The sequence below is a fragment of the Gossypium arboreum genome, chromosome 1 (genome assembly GCF_025698485.1).
Source record: "Gossypium arboreum isolate Shixiya-1 chromosome 1, ASM2569848v2, whole genome shotgun sequence".
In the NCBI taxonomy this organism is placed as follows: domain Eukaryota; kingdom Viridiplantae; phylum Streptophyta; class Magnoliopsida; order Malvales; family Malvaceae; genus Gossypium; species Gossypium arboreum.
The window spans coordinates 36,927,392-36,938,428 of NC_069070.1; the positions used below are offsets into that span (position 1 = coordinate 36,927,392).

The window sequence follows — 11,037 nt, forward strand, 5'->3', positions numbered from 1 at the left end:
GAAATCGAAATATTGAATCCTACCACCATTTGTGGGTTGGTTTATAGAGATTAGTTACTACGTTGTGGAAATTAGTTAATTTAAAATTATCTATCTAACTTTTAAAAAAATTATCGTCTTGATGATAGCTGATATAGTTTCAAATGCACTCAAATTCTAATTTAAATTGATAGTAATATATAAATTTGTAAAAAGACTTCTAATATAATTATTATATCGTAGCAAATAAATTATTGATTTTATAAAATTTAATTAATTTAAGATTATATATCTTAACCTATAACAAATGGATAATAAATTTATACAAGTTGTAATATTAAAAGATTAGAATTTGATTTAATTTGTATGTTTAGCTAATAAAAAATAAAAATTAATTATGATTTCAGTGTAATAAAATGATCAAGTTTATTACAAATTTATGTAGTTTTCATTTATTTATTTGAAGTTAATAAATTATTGGTTATTATGAATTTTCATTTACTTATTTGTAATTTCTATTTACTATAAGTTGAGTTGCAAACCATCTTTCAAACCAAAAGCTTTCAAATACCCATTTAAAGAAATTAACACGAATGGTTATCCATACAATGACTCGTCAACATATTTGGAAGCTTTCCATTACTAATCTTAAATAAATTTAGAAAATTGTATAATTATAATTACCATCAGTAATGAAAATTATAAAAAATAATAAAGAGAATGTAATTTTAAAATTGAAAAATCTAAATACATAAAGTAAAATGAGTAATTACCTATTTCGATTATCTTTCTATGTTATCATTCTTAATAACTTCTGAATGCTAAAATTCGATTTTAATTTGAATTAGATCAATTGTACTTATTAAGTTCTAATCTTATCTTCATCTCATTCTATATCCAAACTCTTTATGTAATTCAAAATGTCCAATTCAATATTGATTACAAGTATAAATATAGGTTATGGATTACTTATAAAAATTAATTTTAACATTATTAATTATTATGATATTTAAAATAAAATCTTATTATATTTATTTAATTGAAAATTTGGATTTTATTATCTTTAATTTATCGAATTATGCTCAATGATTTTATAGATTAATAATATATTAAGTTACTTTTTAAGCAAAACTTTTATCAAATTAATTAGTTTCATGATATTAAGTAATATACCTTTTATTACTATTATCACATAAATATATTAATAAATTATTAAAATCAATTTAATAATACAATTAACAATATCAGTTCAAAAATCTGCTACACCATATATAAGACCAACATAACCATCAAAGTTAAATTCCTAGAGAAGAAAAAGGATAAAATTGAATTATCCAAAAAATAATGAAAACTAGTTTGTAATTGAAGCCCAGTTTTTGCCAAAATGATCAAATTGGCTAAGCATCAGCCACCCAATCATTCAAAACTCAAATATCTAATACCCAAAGTTAAATCTCATGGGGTTCATTTATGGATGTAATCTACTTCAACTCAGTCAAATATCTAAAACGTGGATTAAAAGAAAAAGAGCAACGTTAAATATCTTAATATTCCACTCAACCTAGTGTCTGTTCCAACACGACATTGTTTAACCAAAATAATTAGAGAAATGTAAATCATAAGCAAACTAACAAAATTTCCATTTAAATCCGACTGCCATACAGCAAACATAATAAAATAGCCATAATCCAACAAAAACCCAAACAAAATCTTCTCTCCCCAACACCCTGCAAAACAAAATCAAACAAACCATCTTTAGCTGGTAAGCAGATAGAAAACAAATTCATGCATCAAGTCCTAACCATATCTCATATTCATCCACATTCAAACTATCATTATAACAACTCTTCATATAATAACCACAGGATAGAGTTATGCAAGTTTATGTCTCCGGGTTGAACTAATAATAGAAAGACTATGCACAGAGAATGCATGGTTGATGGCGCATCATTCAATGAAGAGCAACAGAACTACGAATAACTTACAATTCTTATCGCCTTTGAGTTTTTCCAATGGAACGTTTCCCAGAGAACAGATGCTTTGGTTTCAATGTGGGAATAACTCTATCAGCCTCCCCACGGCGAGCATTTTTGTTCCTCTTTAACACAGATTTCTTGGCCAATTTAATAGCCTTTATCTTCTGAGCAGAATCCTTCAAGCCCTCTCCCGGTATAACTTCACCAGGAGGTCGTGATCGTGACCTTGACCGAGATGTAGACCTTAGACGGAGCTTTTTGCTTGCTTGGTTGTCATCTGTATCCATAGCATCTCCACCATCACCCTCTCTCTTATCAACTGATCGCTCCCTTTTCCGGCCTCTTGACTTGCTACGAGCACGATTAATTGCAAGAGAGGGATCCAGCCCCAAAGAAGATAGCTGCCGGCCCATCCTCCTTGTTGTGAACTTTCTATCTGTGTCGAACTTTCTTGGTACAACAGGTCGACTTTCTGCAATGCTTTTCTTCATCCTATGCTGTTGAATAAGCAAGCTCTTCTTTTTCCTGATCTCAGCCAGTGCTTCTTGCTCTTCCAGGGATAATTCTTGGCCATCCATCTCAAAGTCATCACCTTCCTCCTCCGCTTGTCGAAGACCCTCTTCACGCTCCAACTCTTCAAGCCTTAACAAGATATCAGGGTCAATAAAATCGTACACATTGTGACCATCAAGAATTTCAGGCATTGTGTCCTCTTTCCATTCATCATTTGCCAATATATAGTTCTTCCTCAAACTAGCAGAATACACACCAGCACCACCATTCTCATCCTCCAATTCCTTTTCAGTCTTCCTCTTTTCTTTCTCTGCTGCTTGCTTGGCTTTAGCTTCCAAAACTGCCTGGGGTATGCAAGCTGGCCGTTCCTTCTGATCACGTGCTTTTGGTAATGCAACATGAAACCTATTAAGGCAGTCATTTATTTTTTTCGATTTCATCTTCAACTCAACCCTCTGATTCAGTAATCTTTCACAAGCTGCATTCTTCACAGCAATCACTCCATCCTCAGTCAAAGTGCTCATAGTCAATAGCACCCCTTCTTCATTTGTAGGCTCACCTCCTTGACCAATCACAGTCTTCATGGCTTCAGCTTTCATCTCCATGACCAATTTCCTGTCTTCCTCAGATATGCCATCCAATGGCTGCAAATCAGTCTTATTGCAAACAATGATCAAGGGTTTGTTCATAAAGAGAGATTTGATGCTGTGAAAAAGAGCTGCCTGCTGAGCAATGCTGTACCCACATGACCCAGATATATCCAAAAAGAACAACACTGCAGCTCGTAGGTGAGCCAATGCTGTAATGCTGCACATCTCAATAATATTTCGATCTTCAAATGGCCTGTCCAAAATTCCAGGTGTATCAATTACTTGATATCTAAGGTACTTGTAATCTGTATGACCCACAAAGAGTGACTTGGTAGTGAAAGCATAAGGTTGGACATCCACATCAGCCCTCGTGATTTTGTTCATAAATGAACTCTTACCAACATTAGGGTACCCACAAATCAACATGGTTCGAGTATTTGGATCAATAGATGGCAACCTTGCCATATGTTGCCTAATCTGCTCAAGGTATGCTAGACTAGGGGCAATCCTCTTTATGACAGTACACATACGACCAAGTGCAGCAACCTTTAGCGACTTGCACCGATATAGCGAGTCACCATACTTTAATAGCTTGACATAATCTTTAGCAATCTTGCTAATGAGATTCCTAGCAGTATTTATCTGGCCAAGAGCAAGCTTGTAGTGATCCTTGTTATAGAGAACATGAAGAAGATCACCATAAAATGGATGGATATCATCAAGGCGAGGGAAATCATCAATTATTGTCGAAAGTTTCTCATGAAAATTCTGCTGGGTGTATTTAACTTTACGCATATAGAACTGGCGGAGACGGGAAATCGCATACCCTTTGTGGACAACAGTTGGAGTTTGCCGTTGGGTACGTGAGAGAATAATATCTATGAAGTCCTTCCCATTCGGTACAACAGTGATTTTCTTGAAATTATATTGAACCATTTTTACTATTGACCTGCAGCAAAACAAAGACGAGTTAGCTTAATAAACATTTGATTAAGAGTTAGCCTTCGGCCAAATAAATCAAACACAGATATGCTTATGAGATTATTTTCCTTAGATTCAAGAAAAAAAAAGCCCTAAACAAATTTTGAAAAAAGTTCCAAACAGATTCAATTTTCTAGGAAAACAATATAAAAGCCCTCAACAAAAACCCACACAGAATAATAGGTATACAAATCAAATAAAATTATCAAGATAACTTAGATATGATCTTCAATAAAACAAGACAACTTATAGTAGAGGATTAGAAATTAACAATAAAATACAGTAATCAGAACTGAAAACAGGAAGAACGCTCACAGGTTTCAGTTTAGTACCTTTTTTCCTTCAAACCAAACAGAAATCGAGTTCACAAGCTTCTCGGTTAGTCGGCTCAGCCAAAGAGAGGATTAAGAGGGAGGAACACTAGGGTTTTAGTTTTTATAGCCGACTAAAGCCCGTACAATGCACGGGAGTGTATTTATATCATATTAAATTTATAGCTTAATGTACACTTGGGTCCCTAATGTATACCTTTTTTCACTTTGATCCTTAAAGATTCTTTTGGCACACTTTAGTCCCTAACATTCTCAAACATTATAATCTCAGCCGCTAACAATATTATGTGTTTCCAGTTCAATCCTTTGGGCATTAAAAAGAAATAGTCGAGATCTCAAGGCAATTATAAGTTGACACGTGTCATACATTGACGTCACAATGATGTCAAATCATCTAGAAAAACCTTCATTTTTTTAAATATAAAAATTACAAAAAAATATAAATAAAATTTAAAAAAATTAAAAATATATTAAAGCTTTTTAAAACTTTTTAAAACTTTTAAAAAAATATAAAAATTATTTGAAGTTGAAAAATATTGTAAATGTAACATCCCAAATTAGGGCCTAGTCGGAACAGTAGTTTTGAGACCAAAAACTCTGATATAGAAATAATTATTTTATGATTTTTATAAGGTTTATGATATGTGGGTATGATTGTGTGAAAATTTCATGAAGAAATTCTATGTAAAAAGTGTTTAATTTGACTTTAAGGACTAAATTGAATAAATTGTAAAACTTGAGTTCTAGAAGTTTTTAACATGAAATTGAATTGAATCATTAATTAGAGGTTCTTAAATAGTAATTTAACCAAGTACTAAAAATTTGGACAAAAATGGACATGCATGGTAAAAATTCCAAACAAAGCTTTAAGGGTAACTTGGTCATTTAGTGATTAAATGGACTAAAAGACAAATTAAAAGCCAAAATTTGTTCATCTTCTACCCCATGGCCGTGTGAACCAAGGAGAACACCATGGCTAGGGTTTTCAAGCTTCCAAGCTTAATAGTAAGTGTTTCCAAGCCCTGTTTTTAATGTTCTTTGCATTTTTGAAGTCCCTGTGACATGATCTACTCATTTCTATCCATATTTTTAACTAGGGTTCATGTTTAAAAATTCACTCATGCATGATATGTTAGTATTTTGAATATTAATGAAAGAATATGAAAGACTGAAGTATGTTTAACAACTTTTACTAGGTGATTTTTCATGAAAACACCTAAAAATGGCTAAAATGTAAAAGTTGTAAAATGGGTAGTAAATGTGTGAAATGAAAGAGAAAAGTGGGCTGTCACAAGAGTAATAAAGGTTCAGCTAGGCTTAATGTACAAGCAAAATGAACACATTTCATTTTACGAGCCTAGGGGCTAAATTGCAAATATGTGAAAGTTTAGGGGTAAAAATGTAAATTTATAAAAGTATGATTTTTGGGTCAATTTGAATAATGTGAGTAATAAATAAGCTATATTTGAAATGTTAGATCAAGAACCAAGATTCGGGCTTAAATCGGGAAAGTACGAGATTATGGACTAAAATAGAATAATTAGTTGTGCTCGGATTCGAGGTAAGTTCGTATGATAATAATAATGCAATGTTATGTTTGAATTATATTCCTTACTATTATTGCATATATTGCATGATTTAATATATTAGAAAAGTTGATGGAATGGTGTATATGATGTGGAAATGTGACATGGAAGAATATTACATGAAATGCAAGAAAATGAAGATACATGACAAGTGATATATAAAACATATCATATCTATTATGTAAACTCCTAAAAGCTTATTTTCTATTTGAGTTATGCCTTATTATGCTATGAATGGGCAATTGGTACTACTGTAAGCATGAATGATATTATGGTCGCTATCCACGACATCACGAGCAAGTGCAATAGAGATGCAATATGCAAGTGAGAAAAATCTCGTTTGAATCTTAGGAATTGTCTAGATAGTCTAGGATACAGGTGACATGTCATTAGGAATTAAGAAGTCCGAACTCGTTGAGTGGTCCAGGTTCGTGATATATGTGGCATCCAAGCTCGTTGAGTGGTCCGAGTTCATTATGGATGATAGAACCTGAGCTCGTTGAGTGGTCCGAGTTCATAATGGATGAGATACATGTGATTGAGTTCCGGGTAATGGTCTTGTGTGTCCTACCGGTGGCTAGGTAATCCTTGAGTGGTTAGATACCTAACAGCTTTTGTGAGCAGCTCGTGTAGTTACACCTTGACCAGTAGCTTTTATAAGCAAGCCCGTGAGTAGCTCTATTGGGAGCGTTACATGATATGAGGTAGCTTTGGCTACGTATGTATATGTGGCACTTATGTGCAAGTTTTCCGCGTATCCAATAGTATTCCGAGTGTTCAACGGATAATGCAATGAATGTGATGAAAGTCCCGAAGAGGGCATGTTAAAGAAGGTATGGTTATGTGATATACTATGAGTGAGTACAGGTATGTACGCTAAACTCATGAGTAATGCCTTGATGAAGAATGACTTATGGTGAGAAAGTTTATGCATATGTGTGACAGCCCAAAATTGACCCTAGTCGGAAGGTGGTCTCGGGACCACAAAACCGAGGCATAAAAATAATTTAAAATTTATTTCGATGCCTATAATATGTGTGTATTCATGTATGACATTTTTTGATGATTGATTTAGTGTTATAAAGGTGAATTTCACTAGAAAGGACCTAGTAGTGAACTTTGAAAGTATGATGGGGAAATGTGTGATGACTAATTAAAGCATGCATGCAAAATAATGGACTTGCATGTCAAATTCCCCTTTGTACAAGTGATGGCCGGCCATGACAAAGAGATATGGGCTAAACATGTCATGAAACATGTTTTGTTGGGCATTAGGGAGAAATAATAAACAAATAAGCATGGGTAAGAAAAGGATGAAAAAAAATGTGTGTGAGTGTGGTAATCCCCCTTGCCGTGAGTTGAGAAAGAAGGAAGAAAAAATTTGTTGTGTTCATCCTTTCTCATCTTTTTGGCCGAAAATCATAAGGAGGAAGAAAGAGGATTTTTGCTTCATGCTTGGTTTAGAAGAGATCTAGAAGGTGATTTGGCTAAATTGGCATCAAGATTAAGGTATGTATGAGGTTGTGTTAGGAGTTTCATGCATGTTTTGGTTGCTAACTTGATGTGCATGTTAGCCATGGCTCAAATCTTTGTTATGCCATGGAAATGGTATTTGGCCAAAGTTGTTATGGTGATAAAGCCATTGCATGCTAAGTGTGAAGCTTGATGATGATGCATGCAATGATGGATTGTCTACTCATGAGTAAGATTTTGAGTTTTCTTTTGTTTAACCATGATTGAAGTTGGAAAGGGCATGATTGTCATATTCGCCATGATGCATTCATGAGCATGGTTCATGCTTCTTGCATGTTAGTTAAAAATTTGTGTTTTGGATGGCTATGGACACCTTGAAATTCGGCCATGCTCATATATGTATATATATGTTTGCACATGATGTTTTGGTTGTGAACTAAGTGATGAATATGTTTGTTTAAAGAAGAAGATGTTGAAGAATGATTGTGAAATTGCAAGCACATCGGCCTAGCACACATATGAGTGCTTGATGCTATAATATAAGTTTTGAGCTACAATATGCAAAGCATTAACTAGTAAAATGCATGCTGTTTTTGTGAGGTATTAAGTGCATAATTGGCCTCAACATGGACATGAATATTCGGCCTTGGGTAGCCTATTGAAGGCCTTAGCTTTTCCTTGATGCTCGAATGAATTGTATTGAATTGCTTGATGTAGTATAAAATGTGCATGACCATTGTGTATTCAAGCTAAAGGGTGGCCATATGACCATTTAAACTCCTTGTCATATTCGCCATAAGCTAGCACAATGAGGTTTTAATAAATTGAATTTGTTTGAATTAGCTCAAGAGCTTAGAGGGCCACAATTGGACAAGGGGAAGGAAAAAGTGATCGAATAGCCGTAAAAGCCGTTCGACAACATCCGAGGTAAGTCCTCAAGAAGTGACCTTAATTGAATTATGTGGAATGAAATATGGATGTATTGATTATTGATTTATGTGTGTATGAGTATTGAATGATACCGGGCTAAGTCCCGGCGATTATGCTAATGATTATAATTGTGTTTGAGCCTTAGTAACGAAAATGAAATATGTATGTCCAATGATTATTGATGTATGTGTGCATGAGAAATTGAATGATATCCGGGCTAAGCCTCAAGACAATTATCTTGGAAATTATAACCGGGTTAAGACCAAGGCAATGGTGCTAGTGGCTATATCAGGGCTAAGACCAAGGCATTCGTGCGAGTCATTCTATCCGGGCTAAGACCAAGGCATTTGTGCAATCGTGATATCCGGGTTAAGTCCCGTAGGCCTTGGTGCGGGTTACCATATCCGGGCTATGTCCCGAAGGCGTTTGAACGAGTAGCTATATCCGGTTAAGCTCCGAAGGTATGTGATTTGAAAATTATAAGCTTGCTGGAAAATTTCAGCTAATACACTTGTGAAATTTCCCAATAACAAGGTAAGTGTGGTGTGTGCTTTTGCTGCTAGGAGTAAGAGCGTATGCATATCCGCTCCTATGATGGAACGAGTTATCGGCCTTAACGGAAGCCGTTATTTGTGTATGAACCTAAGAGTTGGGATGGTGAAGTAAGTATGATTATGTGAATGTGTATTAGTGAAATGATGTATTTGGTTATGTGAATGTAATGCTTTAATTAAAGCTGATTTTATTCCTTGAGACTTACTAAGCATAAAAAATGCTTACCCCGTTGCTTTGGCTCTCTGTCTTATAGATTTTGCTCGATAGCAATCGAGTTCGGGATCATTAAAGTCGAAGTCATCCACACTATCAACGCCTCTATTTTGGTATAAATTTTGGTTGAACTTTGAAATGGCATGTATAGGACTACCCCTTGTTGGTTTAAAAATGTGGTGATGTATATGTGTACGGCCATGCGAAAACGGCTCGTAAAAGTGAAGAATGAACTTAGACTATTTGCGGTTTGTATATATATATATATGGTGTCATGATGTGACTATGAATTGGAAATGGGAATGTTGGTCACATGATCAGCCATTGGCATGGTTAAAATGATCATATGTGGACCTATGTATGGCAAGACTAGTTGGTTCATGGAGACTACAAAATAGGTAAGACCTACCTTAAAACAGATGCTGCCAGCTGCAGTAACGTGAATGTGAAAAATCACCAAAATTTGTAGGAATGGTATTAAATAGTGAATCAGCTATGTAAATGAACCTTGATGAGTCTATTTTCATATGGAAGAAACGAAATGGTCATAGGAGTTACTTGTTAAGAGATATTAAAGCTATTGTGAGACAGGGCCAGAATGGTTTCTGGGTCCCCTGTCGCAACTTTAAAAATTTACTATAAATTATCCAGAAAGAATTAGGAGTCATGCCTTATATGTGAAGATTCCATTTTGAGTCTAGTTTCATTAGAAACAAACGGCACCAGTATTAAAGCCCTGTACAGAGAGATATTCAAGTTGTAACGCGCGAAGGTCAGAGCAGTCGATCCCTGTAACAGGGTGACTTTAACTAATAAACTGTACCAATTGGCCCGACCAAAATTCTAGAAATAAATCCATGGATAGATATATGAGTATAAATTCAGGAAAATTTACGAAACCAGTTTCGAGTTTTGAAACTCAAGATATGATTTTTAAGGCGGCAGTGACGCAGCTTTTCCAGCCCATTGGAAATGTCAAATTGGTGGGCAAAATATGTGGACTTGACTTGTTAACCTCGTGTCCGACACGGTGATGGTCTCGGGATCGGGTGTTACAATTTTATTGGTATCGAGCCAGGTTTAGTCGATTCTAGGACTACCGTGAGGTGTTTGGGGTCTAGCTATACATGCCATTAAATGATGAATCGATAGTGTGGTGATTTCGACAATTTGACTTTGAGTTTGTTTATAGCAATGGATCCCGATCCCAACCGAGCAATAGCTGATGATGGGGAGAGTGTGGCGCTGCTGCTCAAGACAAGGGACAGGCCGCGTGGCTCTCAACCTATGGCCGACAATCCGAATGATGAGGCTAGGCAAGCCTTTTATAGTGTGATAAACGAATGGTTTAACCAATACATTCGAACTAACACTACTGTTCCACAACCTCCATTCCCGACAAATGCAACCCAAGACCTACAATACCTCCGTGAATCGACCAAATAAGGTCAAGTAAGCCCTAGTCGATAGGATTCGAAAACATGGGGCCACTGAATTTAAAGCTACGGATGATGATGATGCCGAATGAGTGAATTTTGGTTGGACAACACTATCCGGTGCTCGATGAGCTATCTTGTACACCGATGAGTGCTTAAAGTGTACCATCTCCTTGCTACGTGATTCCGCCTACTATTGGTGGAGTACTCGACTGTGGTGCCTAGAGAGCAAGTGACTTGGGAATTCTTTCAAACCGAGTTCAAAAAAGTATATCATCGAGATTCATCGACCAAAAGCGAAGGAATTTCTTGATCTTAAGCAAGGTTCTATGTCTCACACCGACTATGAACGAAAATTTGTGAGGCTTAGCCGATCTGTGCGAGAATGCATTTCGTCCGAAGCTATTATGTGTAAACGCTCGAGGATGGGCTGAATGATGATATAAGGATGTTCGTTGGCATTCTCAAAATAC

General features: G+C 35.4%; 1 protein-coding gene across 1 annotated transcript; it reads right to left on the minus strand.

Annotated features, from left to right (window-relative positions):
• Positions 1-1,494: 1,494 nt before the first annotated feature.
• LOC108464963 (nucleolar GTP-binding protein 1-like) lies at positions 1,495-4,502 on the minus strand. The gene is made up of 3 exons (XM_017765245.2): positions 4,372-4,502; positions 1,965-4,007; positions 1,495-1,706 (listed from the first exon to the last, which is right to left on the minus strand). Exon 2 carries the CDS (start codon positions 3,992-3,994, stop codon positions 1,970-1,972), a length of 2,025 nt encoding a protein of 674 aa, XP_017620734.1. The 5' UTR covers positions 3,995-4,007; positions 4,372-4,502; the 3' UTR covers positions 1,495-1,706; positions 1,965-1,969.
• Between the last annotated feature and the right edge of the window lie 6,535 nt (positions 4,503-11,037).